Source organism: Apodemus sylvaticus, chromosome 3 (assembly GCF_947179515.1).
Source record: "Apodemus sylvaticus chromosome 3, mApoSyl1.1, whole genome shotgun sequence".
NCBI classification, from domain to species: Eukaryota; Metazoa; Chordata; class Mammalia; order Rodentia; family Muridae; genus Apodemus; species Apodemus sylvaticus.
Genome location: NC_067474.1, coordinates 97,750,178 through 97,771,444, shown reverse-complemented (window position 1 = coordinate 97,771,444; position 21,267 = coordinate 97,750,178). Strand labels below are relative to the sequence as shown.

The following is a 21,267-nucleotide window of genomic DNA, read 5'->3' as shown; positions in this document are numbered from 1 at the left end:
ATCTATATATTGCTTTTGACAAAATGGCCATTTTAACTATATTAATCCTGGCAATCCATAAGCATGGGAGATTTTTCCATTTTCTGAGGTCTTCTTCCATTTCCTTCTTCAGAGACTCGAAGTTCTTGTCATACAGATCTTTCACTTGTTTGGTCTGAGTCAAACCAAGGTACATTATACTGTTTGTTGCTACTGTGAAAGGTGTCATTTCCCAAGTTTCTTTCTCAGACTGCTTTGAGTATAGGAAGGCTACTGATTTGCTTGAGTTGATTTTATAACCTGCCACTTTGCTGAAGTTGTTTATCAGCTATAGGAGTTCTCTAGTGGAGTTTTTTTGGGTCACTTAGTAGACTATCATATCATCTGCAAATAGTGATAGGTTGACATCTTCCTTTCCAATTTGTATCCATCTGACCTACTTATGTTGTCTAATTGCCCTAGATAGTACCTGAAGGACAATATTGAAAAGATAAGGAGAGAGGGGGCAGCCTTGTCTAGTCCCTGATTTTAGTGGGATTGCTTCAAGTTTCTCTCCATTTAGTTTGATGTTGGCTACCGGTTTGCTGTATATTGCTTTTACTATGTTTAGGTATGGGCCTTGAATTCCTGTTCTTTCCAAGACTTTAAGCATGAAAGGATGCTGAATTTTGTCAAATGCTTTTTCAGCATCCAATGAAATGACCATGTGTTTTTTTTCTTTGAGTTTGTTTATGTAGCGGATTGCATTGATGGATTTCCTTGTATTGAACCATCCCTGCATCCCTGGGATAAAGCCTACTTGATCATGGTGGATGATCGTTTTGATGTGTTCTTGGATTCGGTTGGCAAGAAATTTATTGAGTATTTTTGCATCGATGTTCATAAGGGAAATTGATCTGAAGTTCTCTTTCTTTGTTGGATCTTTGTGTGATTTTGATATCAGCGTAATTGTGGCTTTGTAGAAGCAGTTGGGTAGAATCTGTTTCTATTTGGTGCAATAGTTTGAAGAATATTGGTGTTAGGTCTTCTTTGAAGGTCTGATAGAATTCTGCACTGAAACAATCTGGTCCTGTGCTTTTTTTGGTTGGAAGATTTTCTATGACCCCTTCTATTTCTTTAGGGGTTATGGGATTGTTTAGATAATCTATTTGGTCCTGATTTAATTTTGGTATTTGGTATCTGTCTAAGAAATTGTCCATTTCCTCCAGATTCTCCAGTTGTGTTGAGTAAAGGCTTTTGTAGTAGGATCTGATAATTTTTTGAATTTCCTCAGTTTCTGTTGTTATATCCCTCTTTTCATTTCTAATTTTGTTAATTTGGATACTTTCTCTGTGCCCTTTGGTCAGTCTGGCTAAGGGTTTATCTATCTTGTTGATTTCCTCAAAGAACCAGCTCCTGGGATTTGTTGATTCTTTGTATGGTTCTCTTTGTTTCCACTTGATTGATTTCATAGACTTAGAAAGTGCAATTCTCAAATTCATCTGGAATAACAAAAAACCACGGATAGCTAAAACTATTCTCAACAACAAAAGAAATTCTGGGATAATCAGTATCCCTGACCTCAAGCAATACTACAGAGCAATAGTGTTAAAAACTGCACCAATAGCTTATGTTCTAAGATCAAGAATTGACAAATGGGACCTCATAAAATTACAAAGTTTCTGTAAGGCAAAGGACACCATCAAAAGGACAAATCGGCAACCAACAAATTGGGAAAAGATCTTCACCAACCCTACATCAGATAGAGGGCTAATATCCAATATATACAAAGAACTCAAGAAGTTAGACGCCAGAAAACCAAATAACCCTATTAAAAAATGGGATACAGAGCTAAACAAAGAATTTTCTCCTGAAGAACTTTGGATGGCTGAGGCATCTTAAAAAATGCTCAACTTCATTAGTGATCAGGGAAATGCAAATCAAAACAACCCTGAGATTTCACCTCACACCAGTCAGAATGGTTAAGATTAAAAATTCAGGAGCCAGCAGGTGTTGGGGAGGATGTGGAGAAAGAGGAACACTCCTCCACTGTTGGTGGGGTTGCACTCTCTGGAAATCAGTCTGGCAGTTCCTCTGAAAACTGGGCACATCACTTCCAGAGGATCCTGCTATACCACTCCTGGGAATATACCCAGAGGATTCCCCAGCAGGTAATAAGGATATGTGTTCCACTATGTTCATAACAGCCCTATTTATAATAGTCAGAAGCTGGAAAGAACCCAGGTATCCCTTAACAGAAGAATGTATGCAAAAATGTGGTATATATACACAATGGAGTACTATTCAGACATTAGAAACAACGAATTCATGGAATTCTTAGACAAATGGATGGAGCTGGAGAACATCATACTGAGTGAGATAACCCAGTCTCAAAAGATCAATCACAGTATGCACTCACTAATAAGTGGATATTAGCCTAGAAAATTGGAATACCCAAAACATAATCCACATATCAAATGATGTCCAAGAAGAAAGGAGGAGTGGCCCCTGGTTCTGGAAAGGCTCAGCGTAGCAGTATAGGGCAATACCAGAACAGGAAAATGGAAAGGGGTGGAGGGAAGAGGGCTTATGGGACTTTTGGGGAGTGGGGAGCCAGAAAAGGAGCAATCATTTGAAATGTAAATAAAACTATATCGAATAAAAAAGGAATGTAAATAAATAAAAAATCCAATAAAAATAAAATAAATGTAGATTTGAAAAAGAGAGCGAGAGAGACTCACTTTTACTCTCCTATAATTAGTTCCTTCCTACATTAAAACACTCAATCTTGTAGCAGCTCCTTAAGACAGTAAACTGCTCAGAGTAACTGTATGGCAATCTTAAAAAAGCCAAGTTGCAGAGAAGACTTTCAGATAAGCCAGGCTACAAAGAAGACACAGATCAGAAGATCAGAAGCCAGGCTTCTCCCAGAACAGCCTGGGAGAAGGGGAAATATCAGCCAGGCTGACTTGAAGAGGCTCAGACCAACTGACTCACCTGAAGAGAACATCCTCTAACTTCTATTGAGTTGCCTAAAGTCTGAGCAATGTTTTCCCGGTTTCTAGCTTTTGTGCATTATCACCTATGCTGGGGTGAGTTTTGTTGCTGCAGCTAGCTGTCCTTGAGCTGTTTCTGTTCCTGTAAGCAATCTCTTGCCTATATCCCTCTAAGTAACCCTGATAAAGCCTATTGGTGACCAACATGGACTTTGGTACTATCCATATTTTGGCCTGTCATGGAGTGCCTATCTGAGGTTAATATCCATGTGCTGTTGTGCTTTCCTAGGGAAAAACATGTTGTCATACAAGAAGACCACAGAAAACCTACAATGCTGTAAGCAGTTTGGGTATGAACTCAGATCAGAATGCTAAACTAAGAAGGACAGTGCTCATGATGTGTCCTGGAAACAGGGCTTAAATGGGAATTTGAACAGAGAGCATGTGTGTTGTATTCTCATGGAGAGTTTAGTTTGTCTGTGTTCTGAAACTCTGTGAAAAGCTATGCTTAAAAGTGGCAGACTTAACTAATCTGGAGAAGAAAGTTTCAAAGCTGCCCAGCATCGGGGTGGCAGCATGGTTATTTCTATTGCTCATAGTCAGGCTTGGAGAAAGAATTGAGAGCATGAGGATTTGAAGGATTACAGTTTGCCCACAAAATGAACATGGTGAAATCTGAGGCCAAGTAACCTGTGGATAAAGACCAAAGACAAAAGGGCTCTTTCAAACTGCAACTAGACAAGAAGAGAGATGGGCAGCACCCCAGGAATTAGCTCAGCTCCATCAAATTCAGGATCAGGTAGGCAGAGGTTTTAATTCATTTAAAACATACAGATTTAGGATAAAAACTGTGTGACAGGACCACTGCAGGAACAGTTTCCCTGCACTATTAGTCATTTAGGTATTCAGAGGATGCCATATCCATGATGGAAGGGGTCACAGCTTCTGCTTAAGCTGAAGACATGTCTAACATTGTTCACGATATTGTTTTGCACATATATAGAATCCAAGAAACATGGAGTCAGGCAGGTTCTCACCCGGATTTTATAGAAAAGGCTAGGAAGCCGACCTTTGTATAGCAATGCTACTCTCCCTCTGTAGTGGACTGAATAGATTTGAACCCCATGGACTCAGGTGTGTGGATGCTTAGCCCATGGAGTGATACTATTAGGTTTGTCCTTGTTGGATCTGGTATGGCCCTGGTGGAGGAAGTGTGTCACTGTGGGGAGAGGCTTTGAAAGCTTCCCCCGCCCCGGCTACCTGGGGAGGCCTGTCTTCTCCTGTTTGCCTTCTGAACAAAATGTAGAACTCTCAGCTCCTCCAGTGCCATGCTTGCCTGGATGCTGCCATGCCATGATGAAAATGGACTGAACCTTAGAACCAGTAAGTCAGGCACAATTAATTGTTGTCCTTTATAAGAGTAACCTTGGTCATGGTATCTGTTCACAGCAATAAACCCTTAAGATACCCTCCAAAGACCCTGGGAAGAGTAATGCATGATTCTCTAAGAATACAAACAAAAACTCAGAATAGGCCTTAAGAAGGTACAGATGCCAGAACTACATACCATCTGCCCAGCGAGAGCTACACACAGAAAGCCCATGTGGGCTGCAAGTGGCAAGGATCCAGAGGTTGACATGATTGCCCAAGTCCTTTGGGGCCCAAGTCACATCATCATGTGCCACATATAGCAAGAATGGAGCTCTAGTACTTACAGTTTTCCCTACTGAGCTTTGTCTTGCTGTACTCACACCCCTCCTTTGTATACCCCATCCCTGTATTTTGAGATGGGAATGCTTACTCTGTGCTACTATATACTGGAAGTCTATAATTTTCTTTTTCTTTCATTTTTTAATTATTTTTTTTACAGGTGCTAATGATAAGAGTTTGAACTGAGTCTCTCTCTGAAGAGAATATGAACTCAGAGCTCTGAACAATGCTGGTATTAAGACTATACAAACTCTTGGAGATGATGGACTAGCTATATTTTGCAAAATTACTAGAATGGAGCCACTGAAAACAATGTAGAATGGGGATGCTTTGAGTGTGAGATGAACCCTCGCAGGCTCATTAGATGGAATTTTGTATTGTAGGGAAAGCATACTCACTGATGTAGCACTAAAATTCTGATTATACAAGTACACGCAAACTATATGTAAATTTTAATTGTGTGGTTTAAGTTATAGGTAAAAGGACTACACCAATTCAATAATGCAAATTTTCAAAAGATAAAATACAATAGAACCAATTATTGTGAAACTTTTCTATAATCAAAACCATATAAAAAGTATATATATATATATATCAGAAACTCATAACCAATAATGTAGCAAAAATAAAAATACAATAAAACAATGAATAATAAATACTATTTAAAATAACATCTTGTCAATCATCTGATTGCTTTAGAAAACAAATAGTAGGAAACAATATGGTATAATAATGAAAGACTGGCTACAGGCATTTCAAAACAATGCTTTCACACTGCAATCCTGATATTGTACTGAATATTATAACAGAAACTTCAAATAGTATTAAAGATTTACAACCTCAATTCTTATTAGAATACAACCTGCTCCAATTCTTGTATTTTAGCATCTTTCACTTGTAAAATTTCCAGTACTTTTCTGTCTTTGGCTTCAGATTTCTGTTTTTCTCTAGAAACAAAAGAAACAGGGTTTATTAGTCATAATTTCTAGGTATTCTCTCATTCCTGTGATTGGGTTGCTGTTTGTTTCCTGGTGCTAAGGATCAAGCCCAGGCACTCATCCCTGCCAAGCAAGTGCTCTATCACTGTTGCAGCCACAGTGCTCCTTAAATGTCCACATCCTTAGAATAAACATAGTATTAAAGTATAAATAATTAAATTATCTTGTGTCAACAGCTCTTTCAGAATTAATCAGAAACCATATGGCAAGTGACAGCAACTTAGCACTGCTGACAACTGTGACAATTTCATTTTCTAGAAACAGTTTAGTTTCTAGGTGTATATAGATGATAATCAATGTGTAAAACATAATTTAATCTTGATCTTATCAGTAGGATGACACTGTAGAATGTAGTATTCAATACTGGGGAAGACAACTGTATATTTTTATCTTTAATCTGTATAATAAGTTTATGTTAATAAGATCAGTTTTATTCAGTTATTAAATTCTTTAAAAACTAGAAACAAAATAAATCAGTAATTTGCACAATATTAATGAGGGACCCACCCACAACAGCACAGAAAAAGTAATGACATTAAAAATATTACATCAGTCATGACAAATGACATTGTTTCACTGGGGAACTCCAACATAGTCCCTAACATTCCAGGAGTTGCAAGACTGGGACGAAGGAGCAGCATTTTCAGGACAACGTTGCTGAGAATGTTTTATAACTAAGTAGTTCTCATCGATGAAGGAACACTTAACAGAATAATTTTAAAAAAGAAAAAGAAAGCCATGTCTAGCACACTAATGTATCGTGTATCAAATCACTCTTATTAATCACTGCCTGTATAGGCATTGAGACAGGGATAAGAAACACCACAGCAACCATCAACCAGTGAGTGCACATGGAGTTACCCATGGCTCCAGACTCATAGGCAGCAGAGGATGGCCTTGTTGGACATCAAAGGAAGAGAGGCCCTTGGTCCTGGAAAGGCTCAATGCCACAGTGTGGGGGAATGCTGGGACAGGGAAGCAGGAGAGGGTTGATTGGGGAACAGAGCAGAGGGGAGATGGGTTATGAGACTTTCATGGGCAGGGGGCAGGGACCAGGAGAGAGGGGAACATTTGAAATGTAAATGAAGAATATATCTGATAAAAATATTAAGAAGAAAAAAAGAAAGAAACACCACAGCAAACAGGATGTGGTCCCTTTGGAGACTTCTGAGTACAATGTGTAGTCTCTGGTGTTTGGAATAATATTCTGTAGATGGGACAGGTCCATGTGGTGTCAGATGTCATTTTATTCTGAAGTTTCTCTGTTTATATTTTGTCCAGATGACATATACTGGAGAAAGTGGGGTGTTATGCTTATAGACATAGACAAAAGTCTATGTCTTTTGGTTCTAAATTGAAACCATAGATATTAAAGTTAAAAATATTATGAAAAGATGTGTGTTGATTGCAGTCATTTTGTTGGGTTTTTGATGGTTATGTTCTTCATTGTCCTTTGTATTTATAGAGTCTCCAGTCTGTGTTTATTCTTCTCTTAAGCCTGAAGTATTGTTTCCAGTATTCTCTTCAGGGTTGTTTTGATGAACATGAATGTTTTCACACAAGGCATCACATAAAATAGGTTATTGTGTGAGGATGTACTTTGTTTTTTGGGTTTTTTTTTTGTTTTTTTTTGTTTTTTTAGTTTGGGTTTAGTTTGTTTGTTTGCTGGTTGTCTGGTTGGGATTTGTTTTTGTTTTTGTTTTTGTTTTTGTTTTTGTTTTTGCCTATCTATGGTAGCAGATACCACAAAAGTAGTAACATGTTTTGTTAGTATATGTTTATTTACCGTATAGCTCCAAACAATTCTTCATCTATTAAAAAGCAATATGAATAGAGACAGTTTTACCAAAATATGATTTTGGATAAACAAGTCTGATGGTTGAATCCTAAAGTAACTCAACATTTCTCATCCTTTCCAGATTAATAAAATTGGGAAAGGAGAAGGGAGAGTGAAGGGCACCAGCCTGCCGCACCACAGATGAAGCACAGAGGGAAGCAAGTGAATGAGGTACTTCTAGAAGGAGGGAATGGTCCTGTGTCAAACGCTACCTACACACGTTAAAGTGGGTGAATGTTCTTCCTGATGGCTGCTGTTTCAACAACGTTTTGGTCCCTAGTAATCCCCATGAGAGACTGTAGAAGAGGGAGTAAGAATGTCACCTGGGAGAGAATCAAAGGTCCAATATAGACTGTCAAAGTCCTTCCATAGAATCTGTCGTTTTAGAAGAAGCAAGTGGCCTGCCAAGATGTGCCTGTTAGTGGTAGTCAGAGAGGCACAACATTTTACACACACACACACACACACACACACACACGTCATTATTATATGACATATGTGTGATATATACATCATTCTTATAACAGCCTCCCAACCTTCTGAGCATACAAAAAAGGTTGCCACTGAGAAAGTCATTTTTGTTGGCACCATATGTTTAAATATACTAACTCGAGATCAGTAAGAAATAACATTGTTTTTTTTGTCTGTTTGAACCACATGAGTCTGCGGTATTTGGTTATAGCCAGAATATAAGGCACATGATTTCTACTTCAATAACAATCATTTACATGGCTATAAAAAAGACCAGGTAATATAGAAGTACAGTTATAAATAATAAATATATTGCACAAAGTATAAAGTTATAAATTAGTGATATTTTCATAAAAAAAGATCTATTTATTATAATTTTGAAATGAAAGAAAATGACAACTCAAGATATTAATGAAAAATAGTCCAAGAACTTTTCTTCTTGTGGCACAGGATAATTAATGTTTACAATACAATAAAATGTTCCCAGTAGAGTACTCTGCAATGTCTACAGAGTATTCGTTACATAGAAATTACAGTCTAAAAAGATGGTTTATAGGATCACCAACTTATGCACATAATTCAATTAATACGCAGTCTACATATGTACAAGACATTTTATAAGAATTCAAAAAAAAAACCACTGTCAAGAAGTTGATGATGATCAATGACGGAGACAAACTCCTGTTTAGCTAATGAGAACCACTGATGTGCAATAATGATGTGAGCTAAGAATATCTGCAGACTTCTTTAGGATGAAAAATGGAGTGAAGAAAGCCTGTCAGGCGTGTGCGAGTGTAAAGCTCCAGGCACTTTTCCCGAGAGCACAGCCCACGGAAACACTCACAGCCACACGTACTACCATGCTAACCTGCTGCCTGCTTTCTAATCTAGAAACACTGAGAAATTATTCTAAATCATTAAGAAACAAATTCTTATTGTTTTATAGACCATGCCATATATTATACAATATGACAGGATCATATTTTCTGGGCTTGAGCCCATTTTTAATGAGATGTCAAAATGAAATATTAGAGTCTAAAAGAAACATTTAACTGTAAATTAGATAATGATATTGGTACATATTAGAAAACAAAGAAAATTAAAAAGCAAAAGTTACTGTGGTTGATTGTTCTTAATTAACAGATACATAATAATAAAGAAGAAAATACAGCTACATGAACTGTCTTTTCTCATCTGAATGTAGCATCTCTTAAATGTACATTTTATATGTAGTATTATCTTTCATTTTCAAAATATCTAGTAACACTAAAATTCCAGAACAGTACTATTGATTAAAATGGAGGTCTTGGGAAATGAGCCTGACTCTGTTATCAAATTCTTTACCCTCTCAGCCATGAATGCTCTGGGTTTCTAGAGGTGGACATGCTCTGGCGTGGTGTGTATGGATAAGCTATTAAGAAAAACTTAAAAGTAGCTGCAAAACATGTTACATGCAGGTTCTATCCCACAATAAAAATAATTATTAAATAAAAACATCCTAATACAAATAAAATGCCTGTTATAATGTGTTCTAGAAAGTTACAGTTAGTTAATACTTTATTAGCTTTTACATATAATTTAATTTTGCTAAATAACCAATTTTAGAATATTTATGTTTTAAAAATTAATGTCTAAATTTATGTCTGAAAGCCAGAACTTGGACTGTAAAAATATGCCTCACATATGAGAAAAAAACTTATTTTTTCTATGCTCAGTCTAGTAGGTCCAAAATAGAATACAAAATAAAATCAGTCTAAAATATCTGATTGTTTAACTGATATTAAAATATATTGATGAATATTTAAGTAATAACCTTCTTTATACTTATATGAACAAAACTCTAATTTAAAATGTTACTAAATAATACAGCAAATACTCTTATTTACTAAATTAATTTCTGAAATTGAAGCTTATAGCATTTTGTTTTGTAATTACAAATTACATGAGCATTTCTTGACTTTTCTTATACTTCTCTACTAAATGTCCAGATATTTCTGCATTTACTCAACTCATTACATACAGCATTTGTGAAAAAAAACCAGACACGATTATTTATTATATGACTTTAATAATTGTGCAAATATTCCTCACTCAGAATCTAGAAGTCTCTTATAATACTCAGAAATATCAGTGCTTCAGAACAGGCTGTTTAAACATCTGCACATCACCAGGGCTGCCCCCAAGGACTTTTAAATGATGCCTGCCTGCTCTGAATAAAGTGCTAACTTGCACCTTGCATTTTGTACTGTGTCCTGAACAGCCATCCAGTTGGTACAACACCAGCTGAATTCCCACAGGCCACGGTTCACTCAGGCTTGACTGTAATTATCATGTCAATACTTTGTGCTCTGATATGCAGATATGCATACATGCAAACTACATAATATTTTTTCTTTTCCATAGACTGTTGAATTATGTTCAATATTCAGAGAATTTTTAATGAAATGAAAATTAACTTTCATTAAGTGAGGACAATCATGATTATTTTTCTTTACAAACAAAACATATGCTTTTGTATAACCTTCTGCTATGTTTAAAACAGTCAGAATTTTTAAAATGGCTAGTCTATACCATACCCTCATGATTCTTTAATTTAAAGGTCTTCATAAAAGTTAAATGATGTTAAGCTTCTTGCATCTATTGTGAAAGTTCAAATGCACTTTTCACACTTTATTGCATGTTCCCTCACCTTCCTGCTAGCTCCATGACCATCCATCCATATCTCTGCCTTCATAGCTGTGGCAACAGAAAAAGAGCTCAGCAAAAATGCACTTACGCCCTGAGCTGAAGAACCTAGGCAGCCACATTGCCAGATGGCAGGATCCTGGCAGCTACACTTCTGGGGTCTCCAGCCAGCCATGCTACTACCATGCTCCAAAATGCAACCCCTTTGCAGGCTGTGTGGGCCTAACACGCATGGGACAGCACACAACCATAGAGCAGCTGTGCGGCCCATGTGTTTAGGGGGAATGGAGCAGGAGAGAGGTGTTCCGAGTGATGAGAACATGGTATAACCTTCCTATGGCAGCAGTCCACTCTCAGTTTTAACTCCAAGCAGAAAAATGGAAGATGGTCTCTCACTTTTCTATAGTTAAGTCTCTAAATACATATCGAAGGTTACAGCATATATATCCTAAATAAGTATATCAATTAAAACTAAAAATCATCTTATCTATTGCAGAACCTCTTAGGATTATTGATTTTTAGGGAAAAGTTTTATTTCCAGATCCAACAAAGAATGCAGGGGTACTGAAAACAGGAGAGTTCAAAAATATTAGCAATCATACCGCCAAACAGTATCTTTAATATTTACACAAAAGAAACAAATAGAAAAATAAAACAATTTGTGCTTAGTTTTAATTTGAAACAAATATACATGAAAAATAAAACCTAGGACTCATCAATTCTCTAATTTGAGTATAATGTACATCATTTTTAAGGTTGGTAAAGGGAAATAAAAAATAATATTAAAGGACAATAGCAATATCAAACAGACTAAGAATGAATCCTGAAAGCCTATTATACAGAAGATAAAAATTGATTTTTCACTAGATTCTATATAAACAAACTGAAAATGAACTTAAACTGTAATACAAGATAATAATGATAATAAGCTAGGCACTATCATAATCCCTATATGTGCATTTATATCAAAACCATGCTTACTTTATTCTACTAAAACACAATAAGGCATTAAAAATGAATGTTTGACTGAGTCACACATATAGCCAACCAAGTTTCAGAACCAAATGGCCAGGGGCACAGCCAGTGCTCATAGCCACTGGTTATTAGCCATAACTTATTTCCAGACAATAAGAACAAATTACAATAAGCAATGGGGGATTTTTCTGATCTTCATAACTGCAAAATTAGGTCTTGAGATTTTCCTCATTCATAAAGACAGCAAAATATCTACATTCTGGCCTTGTTTCCCTTCTAAAGTGCTCTCTAGGGAGAGTGCCAGCACTGTCTGGGAAGCTCTTTTAACAAGGAAGTACCCATCCCCAACCTAGGCATTTGAAAGGTCACAATTTCTTAGCAAGCTATGAGTGAATCAAAACAAAAGAACATCGTAAATATCCACAACTTGGTGAGTACAATATCCACATACAGAAACCTCTTATCCATATGCCTGCCCATTTTGAAGTGAAAACAGCCCTTTCCATATCATCCTGGATCAAAGTTACTATTTGTAAGAACTGTTTAGTATGGCTGTTGTTTGTCAGTTCCTATCAGTGGACAAGACCTTAACTAAATTCCTTACCTGAATCTTCTCCACTCCCCTTCTAAACATCATTTTTATATTCATATGTATTTGGTTGCACATGCACTTTGTAAAATGCTTTGCATCGCTTCTCGGTCTTTTGGCTAAGATCAAGTGTAAAATGCTTTGCACATACTAAATATTACATAGAACTTGTGGATAAGTTTAAAGTTTTAGTTAAGTACTATAAGGCACAAAGACTGCACTATAATCAAAACCTCCTAAGAGTATAGAAGTTTCAGGAAACCTCAAGACAGTTAAAACAACAGAGCAAGCCAAATAACATATTTGCAGAGAAGGGTAAGAGTGACAAAAAGAGTAAGGCTTCATTAAGAAACAGAGGGCACAGGAGGAGCAGACCACTGCCCTGCCGACATTACCCATAGATATTATGGGTAAAAATTGTGACAAGGCAAAGCTGGGCTCTCTTCCCAAGTCATTATGACTTCTCCAACAGCTTTTGTGCACAGTGATAAAATCCAATTTTTTTAATTGATCATGAAACATATCTTAGTTTAAATATTGTACAAGGTTGTGGCAAAACCAGAATAAAATACTAGTAAGTACAAACTTTATCTTTTAAAAACTAAAGATATTCTATTTGACTTATTTTTCTTCAGAATACTAACAAAAGGTTTAAAAATATCTAAGTTTAAACCACTCACTATGCTTCTCTTTTTTTCCCTAACTTGCTAGTTAGTACTTCGGCAAAAACTCATTCTGCTCTTAGGTAAAGAACAAGTAAACAACCCAGATGCCCCTCAACAGAGGAATGGATACAGAAAATGTGGTACATTTACATAATGGAGTACTATGTAGTGATTAAAAATAATGACTTCATGAAATTCCTAGGCAAATGGATAGAACTAGAAAAATATCATCCTGAGTGAGGCAACCCAATCACAAAAGAACACACATGGTATGCACTCACTAATAAATGGATATTGGCCCAAAAGCTCACAATGCCTAGGATATAACCTACAGACCATAGAAGGAAGGAAGACCAGGAGGTGGATGTTTCAGTCCTGCATCGAGGTGGAACAGGACAATTGTGGGAGATGGAAGGAGAGGGGGACAAGGGAGGGAGAAAGGAGGGGGAGGAAATAAGGGTAATAGTATTAGGAACTGGAGGGGATGTGAGAGAGGTCAGAGGGTCAGGAAATCAAACAAAAATAGGTGAGGGAGATGAGGAACTGAGGATAGCCACTGGAGGGTCCCAGACACCAGAGAAATGTGAGGCTCCCAGGACCCACTATCAACTTTAGCCATAATGCCAGAGAAGAGGGCAACAGAACCTGTGGAGACCACCTCCAGTAGATAGGCATAGCCTCTGGTCGAGGGATGGGACCACCCACCCATCTCAAAGCTTTTTAACCTAAAAATGTTCCTGTTCAAAGAAAGAACAGGGACAAAAAATGAAACAGAAACTGAAGGAAGGGTCATCTAGGCACTGCCCCCACCTGGGGATACATCATGTCTGCAAACACCAAACCCAACACCATTGCTGTGGTCAAGAGGTGCTTGCAGACATGAACCTAATACGATTGTTCCTTGGGAGGTTCAGCCAGTAACTGACCAATGCAGATGTGGATACTTGGACCCAACCACTGAGAGCTCAGGGAACCTGGCGGGGGGAGCTGGCAGAAGGACTAGAGGAGCAGAGGGAGATTGTACCCCATTGGAAGAACCATGTAAGATGGCCTGACTATCCAGGTTCTCCCAAAGACTACCGACCAGGGAGTATACCTGGAGGGATCTATGGCTCCAGATATTTAAGTAGCAGAGGATGGCATTGCCTTACAACAAAGGGGGGGGGGGGTCCTTGGTGCCTGGGAGGTTTGATGCCCCAGCTTAGGGGGATGCTGGAGTGGTGGGCAGGAGAGTGTGGGTGGGTGGGGGAGCACTTTCATACAGACAAAGGGGACAGGGGAGGGTAGATGTGGGATTTGGGTTTGGTGGATGGAAAAGTGGGATGTTATTTGAAATGCAAATGAATGGAATGATTAATTAAAAAAGAACAAGTATTCTTAATCTCCATTGCTGTTTTTCAAATCACAGCTCCACCATTAGCTACTTAAGCTTATGCAAGTTGTTTGACCACTCTGCATTTCAATCACTACATCTGTAAAAATAGATATAAAGGGGCTTACTCCAAGATTACTGAAATAATTGGCTCGGTATATGAGAAAAACTAAGGGCTACATACTGCTCATAATAAACACTTGATAAATATAAGCTATTAACAATGTGGCTTGTCTTGATAAGTTTTTATTGTAGACTTGACACACCCTACTCACCAAGGAAGAGGAACCCTCAACTGAAACACTAAATGCATGGCTGTGATTAGCCTATGGGGATGTCTGTGAGAAACTGTCTTGACCTACAAAGAAGGGCCCAGCTTACTGAGAGAGGCCCCATGGTGAAGAGATGGGCCAGGGCCATATAAGAAAGCATGGACTAGTGAGAAATCTGGAAAGTGGCATTCTTCTATGGTTTCTGCTTCAGTTCCTGCTTGAGTTCATGCCTTGTCTTTCCTCATTTATATACTGTGACCTGAAAATGTAAACCAAAAAAGCTCTTTTCTCTCCTAAGTTGCTTCTAGTCATGCTGTTTATTGAAGTATCAAAATGAAACTAGACCATAGTTGTTCTAAAATGATTTCAACTAAGATCATACGAAGTTCCAAATATATGCTTAAATATGCAATAATTATCTTTCAGTAAAGTTGAAAATAACTTCCTCTCAAATGCAGAAGTAAAAGAAATAATTTTGTTCAAAGTACAGTTAAGTACAGTTGAGTAGACAGATTAAAAAGAGATCAATAACAACTCTTTAATTCACTGCCAGACAATAACTGATGCAAAATAAACTATTAATACAAATAGGTTTCAATTATATTGCCTTATACATGAAGTACATTTAAATTTTTCACTTTCTGCTTATGTCTGTGATCTTGCAGAGCAATGAATTTCTTCATTTTATCCCATTTAATGTTTCATCGTTTTGCTTGCTATTACTTTATATTCCAGAATATTTGTAAATATATTACATAAGCTTATTTACTTAATTTGCTTCTAATATAGGAAATAAAATGTTTTTATAAAAATGTTTTTATATTGTCACTACAACGGTTTTTTTTTTTTACATGTGTATGTGTCCTATATGTACCTCCTTGTACATACAGGAGTGAATGCAGGTACATGTCTACATGTGTGCATATGTACATGGGGCCAGAGATCAACATGTTGATGTTGCCCTCCATTGCTGTTGATCTTGTTTTGAATCCCCGATGATCACTGAACCTGGAGCTCACTGATTCGGAAAGGACCAGGATTTGCTTCCGTCTTCCTCCAGTGCTTCTGAAGTTGAAAAGTGTAGTGCAGGGCCAGATGCTTACATGAGTAGTGGGCCCCAATTCAGGTCCCCCCCTCCATAAAGACTTTTACCAACTGAGCCAACTTCCCAGCCCTTAGGTCAGTTTCTTAGAAAACACTGATACTCAAAGTGGATACTCTATTTAAAAACACAAATTAGGACCTCAATCACGCCAGATCCCATATATTAGTAGAACAGGGAAGAACACTGTTAGGAGTAACTGTTAGTTATTCCATACAAACTACACTGCAGCAGTACTATATCAAAGATATTATGGCACTTGATATTTTAAATATCTGTGAAAAACCCAGCAACCTTGACATCTGCAAAGAATGCATAGTAGGTAGACAAAGTACAAACTTTCAATCATAGACTGAACTTTATTTCTTTTGTGGGAGTGATCATGAAATGGGAAATTTAGAATAGCTGTGATGAAAACTAAAAGGCTAAAACAAATGAAAGCAAATGTAAGACTACTGATGCTCATGTGATCCACAAATTGACAAGCATAAGAGTAGTAGTGGTCAAGTGATTCATAAATTGACAAAAGTAAGAATATTAGTGATCAGGTGACTCCATAGATTGAGAATTTTTATTCAGCATCCAATAACTTCACACATCTTATTAGGAAATGGTTATGTTAAGAATAAACAAACAAACTAACAAACAAACCTGGAAAGGTTTTAGCATTTGAAATGTAAATGAAGATTATATTTTAAAAAAAGAATAAATAAATGTATTTTTATTTTAGTTCACACACATATTCTGGATGGCCATTAAATTATTAGGCCATAAATACTTAATCAATGCAATTGTAAAACATTTGGATTTTTGACTTGTGACATCATAAAAAAATTACTAACATGCTAAGGCCATGATGAACTATAACCATTTGAAGTGTTTGAGTTAGTCTGTAAGAAAGTATCCAGAGAACACTGTGAAAGAGAGGACAGAAAGATTGTAAAAGCCAGAAGATAAGGGACTTTGTTGTGAGATCCTGTCTCCTAGTAACCAGAAGCTAACTAGAGTAAAGTCTCACCAGCATGAACACCCAAACATGAGCTGAACAAGGATGCTACCAATGGGCATGCCAAAATGAATGTGGAAAAGCCATGAGGCTTACTCTACACAAAGGATTACAGACAACCGAAGAAAGCTGGGATCATAGTCTTCCCCAAGATTATTGCTTCCCCAGCACAGCAACTAGTCGTCCAATATTAAAAGGTAATCCCTAAAAATATAATACAAGTAACGCTATATGGACTGATCAGATTATAATAAAAATATATATGTATACATATATACATATATGTATGTAACAAAAAATAATGAAAACAGAGGCCACAGATTCAAAGGCAAGCGGGAGGGATATATGGGAAGGCTTGGAGGAAAGAAAGGGAAGGGAAAATTAATTACATTGTAATCAAGATACAATTTCAAAAATAAACAAAAAGGAAATATCTATTATTTAATAACTAAGAATTGTGACAAGTGAATAGTTAGTAATTGCAACATTTAAATGTTCATCTTTCTAAAATCTAAATGTTCTCAATTTAATTCTATTCATTATCATTATACCAACTGCGTTATTCTACCAGGCACATGTCTTTTTCAAGTATAAAATCCAAAGTGTACAAGAATATAGTAAGTCCCTTATTAAGAAAAAAACACATAATCTTAAAGTTAAATGAAGATGTTTGGGATTTTTTTTCCTATTATGAATTTCAAGTATGCTGGAATGGTGTTTGAGCTGTTTGTGGATATCTGACTAAAGGAAAGGTTCTATTTTGAAAGAAATTAAAGGCTTTGAAAAATATTACAAATTTTGTTTGAACTGAAAACTGCTCCATCTTATTGTTGAATTAAACTTTTAAAATTAATGAAGTAAAAAATGAATTCCATGGTATGAGCACCATTACCTATATCAGATAACTTCATTATGAGTAATGTGTTGGAACTCTGACTATAACAATATGAACTATAACGATCTGAACTTCTGGGGCTGCAGAGATAACTCAGTGGTAAAAGTGCTGCTGTGTAATGATAAGGACCTGAGTTTGAATCCCCAGAACCCATAGTAAAAGCAGAGCATGGACTAACTCTATCTAGCGAAGCCATGTATCTTAGAGAAAACCCTACTATCAGAACTTTATTCAACCAGCATAATACTATCTTACTAAATACTTATCCTTATACCCACAGTTAAGTGTAGCTATGGCAACTTATCAAAGAAAATTCTCTTTACAACCTATGGAGACCATTACAGAAAACTGCAGCTGGTCGAAATTCAGAGAGCAAGTATCTTGGGGTGCCCAGCCCCAGTCATCACATCTACAACACAACTCTTGCACCTAAGGCTCAGAGAACACCACAGAAAGGGGACAGATGGATTTTAAGGGCAGAGGACCAGGAAATCAACTGTGAAGATGTGACTTGTAGAAAAGGAAAGCCTCACCAAGTATACCTCAGTAATATAACTACCTGAACACCTAAAAAATTCAGCACAAGCATGCATGTTGATTTGAAAGGGGCAACATGTCACAGGGCTCCATCCACAGAAAAAACTACTAGAAACTATAGTAAAGAAAAGATAAATCACCTTCTCTTAGGATGACCCCCTAGCTGGTTATTCAATACCAAGTGGTCAGCCCTGAAATCATATATTCAAGTAGCATTAAGTGGACTCAATATGTTGTATTTAGACACCCCCCCCCACACACACACTCACTCACACACCAGTGTATCAGTATAATCAGTAACAATAGCAATTAAGAGAAAAGTAACAACTATTTGAGAAGGAAAAAGGATGGCATGAGAGGAATTTGAGGGAGTAAAGGAATAGAGAAAAATTATGTCATTTTAATTTTTAAATTTTTTAATAAAAAAACAGTTGGGTGCATTGTCATGCCACTGCTAGCACTGCAACACAGAGGCCTGGAAAGGAAGGCAAAGTTCAACAGAAACACAGAACTTAGGTCCTATGGTCCTTGGGAAGGATCTGCTAGGACTTCCACCGTATTTACTTAGACAGTTTCTGAACTACAAACATAAGGAGAGAACCAATGCTCAGGATCTCCAGAAGACACAGGCTGGATTCAAGAAGTCTGGATACTGTATGGCAAGGTACTGAAAGATGAACCCCAACTGAGCTTTCAGAAATCTGCAAAGGCTCCATTTTATCCATGAACTGATGAATCCATGTCTGACTGAAAAGTGCTCAGGTACAGAAGAGTCACTGGAAAGCACAAGACTGAGTAATTTCTGAAGGACACAGAAGGGTGGAAATAACGTGTATTTCTATCTTTCAGAGGACACCCCTCACAGACTTCAGAGCATTAAGTAGAGTCCTCAGACATGCCAGGCTTCACAAATCAAACTAAATTAATCCCAGGAGAGAAGAAAAGCTTCTCAGGCTAGACCCACCCTAAAGAAAAAAGACAAAACTAGGCCTCATAAATCAAACAGATTCATAAATAACTGAAGACAAAAACAAATTCAATCTGTCCTGTTCGTCATAGTTTTCTTAATTCCTCCTTCCCGCTTCCTTCCTTCCTCCCTCCCTCCCTCCCTCCCTTCCTTCCTTCTTTCTTCCTCTTCCCCCTCCCCATCCTCCTCATCTTTCTTTGGTGCTAACTATGAACATGAGGTCTCACACATGCTAAGCATACAGACTCTATCGCTGAGCTATGCACCCAATTCCTTAAAATTCTTTAAAGGAATGAAACAAAAGTATGACAATGACTAAGACAAACTCTATAATATCCAACGTCCAATCCAAAATTGCCAAACATGAAGAACAGAAGCATATGATCCAGGCAGGCCAGCCAGCACATACGTGTAGTCTTATTGCTTTGGAGGTGGCTGGAAACAAGCCGCTCAGAAGGTCACCACTGATTCCATGAGAAGTTTAACTAGCCTGGGCTAGGAGGTAGGAGCCAGCTTAAACATGACTTATACACACTGGAGAAACACTGATAGATCAAATAATGGATCAAGGAAATGAAAACAGCAAATTAAACAACAGAGAAAAAGACCAGAATACTTAAAAATTATTCAAAATATAGTAAATATATGCTTCCAATTGTTTAAGATCCTATAGCTGAAATACTGAGTTTCATAAGCATCTTGGTACTTGGTACAGATAAAAATATATAATATAAATACTGTGTTAAGCTGGACCATTTGCAAGTCTCACTAAAGAAACAAATCATTTTAAAAGAATGTCCAGAGAGGCTAAGGTTGAAGCTCAGTGGTAAAGAGCCTGCCATGTGTAAAACGCTCAATAGTAACATAACACACACACACACACAAACATACACATGTACACAGACACACATACACACACATGCATACACACACACATGATAATCTACAGACATAGGTAATATGGACATAAGAGACATAATTTTTAAGTAATACTCCCTTTGCTTTAAAATTAACATGAGAGCCAGGGTACACCAACCAGCTAGCTGCCTGTGGTCACAGCTGCACACCACAGATAGATATGTGATGAAGAAGTAGGGAAAAGAGTAAAGCCTAACTGTATGTGCTCTGTGGAGAGAGAAGAGATGGTACTGTACGCATGATGGCAGTGAGGGGGTGAGGGGCTGAGGTTGACAATGGAACATGCAGTTACCCAGTGGGGATCAGGGATATGCCCAACCTGGGACTTCATAGAGGCAAACTTAGCCCCAAACATGCCACCCAGCCATGGGATCCCCTGGTCTCAGCAACAATGGAGGATCAAGATGAAGAACAGTTTACTTTCTGGATTGAAGCTCCTCGAAGGATCACCATAGTCCAAAGATACCATCGGAGGCCATGGTTGTATACAGTTGATAGTGCAGCCCCAGGCTGTGATGAAGCCTGAGATCCATGTGGCCTGTGCCAGTGATTAAAGCCTCAGTGATGTCTTTGGACTTGGCTGCCTCAGAGGGTCCAGTTGACATGGCATGAGTGGACACTTGAGGGGATGTTGAGGCCCGTGCTCCACTGAGGGCCATGAGTGGGTCAGTGGTCCTGCTACACCTGGAAGCTGGGTTGTAGCAAGTGTCACCACCCAATGCTATACACATATCTGTGATGGGTGCAGCTGCTTGAGTCTATAAGAACCATGCAGCAGGCCAGGGGCCACATCCACATGAGTGGCCTGTACAGTGGCCTGAAGCCATGTTGATATCTGTGGTGCATGCAGCCTCTGAGAACCTCATGTGACACTATGGTCCTGATGCTCCCAGGAACCATGGTGAGTCTGGTCCCTGTTGCCACCCAAGGTCATGCTGATGCCTATGGTCCATGCCACTGTCTCAACCCATGTTGATGTCCATGGACCGTGCTGCCACCAGGGGTCATATTGATGTGAGTGGCCTGCACTGCCACCTGAGGCCACGATAAGGGCCTTGTTCTGTGGTCCTTGTTCATAATTTGTGCTATGGCCAGAAGTGTTGTGGACATCCATGATCAGTGCTACCACTGACAGTGAAGAGGAAGGAGGTTACTTTTGCTGTGATATCAATGACAGCAGATACACAAGATAAGAGGAAGGGACATGGACACCTAGAGAAAAAGCCTTTGAAGAGAACTCTTTAAAAATGTAATGAAGATGCTGAAGTATAATTCACCAAAATTGATGGCAGGGATGCAAAAGGGAAGGACTCA

The 21,267-nt window shown here is 37.9% G+C and overlaps 1 protein-coding gene across 3 annotated transcripts in view; it reads right to left on the bottom strand.

The window, feature by feature from the left end:
• Positions 1 to 21,267, bottom strand: part of Cntln (centlein) — a 271,988-nt gene that overhangs the window by 200,897 nt on the left and 49,824 nt on the right. For all 3 annotated transcript variants that reach the window (XR_007977034.1, XM_052176700.1, XM_052176701.1), the window contains exon 3: positions 5,527 to 5,611. Coding sequence is in view for 2 of the 3 variants with exons in the window: in XM_052176700.1 (XP_052032660.1) it covers positions 5,527 to 5,611 (85 nt within the window). In the remaining variant the exon portion in view is untranslated. The remainder of the gene's footprint in view (positions 1 to 5,526; positions 5,612 to 21,267) is intronic.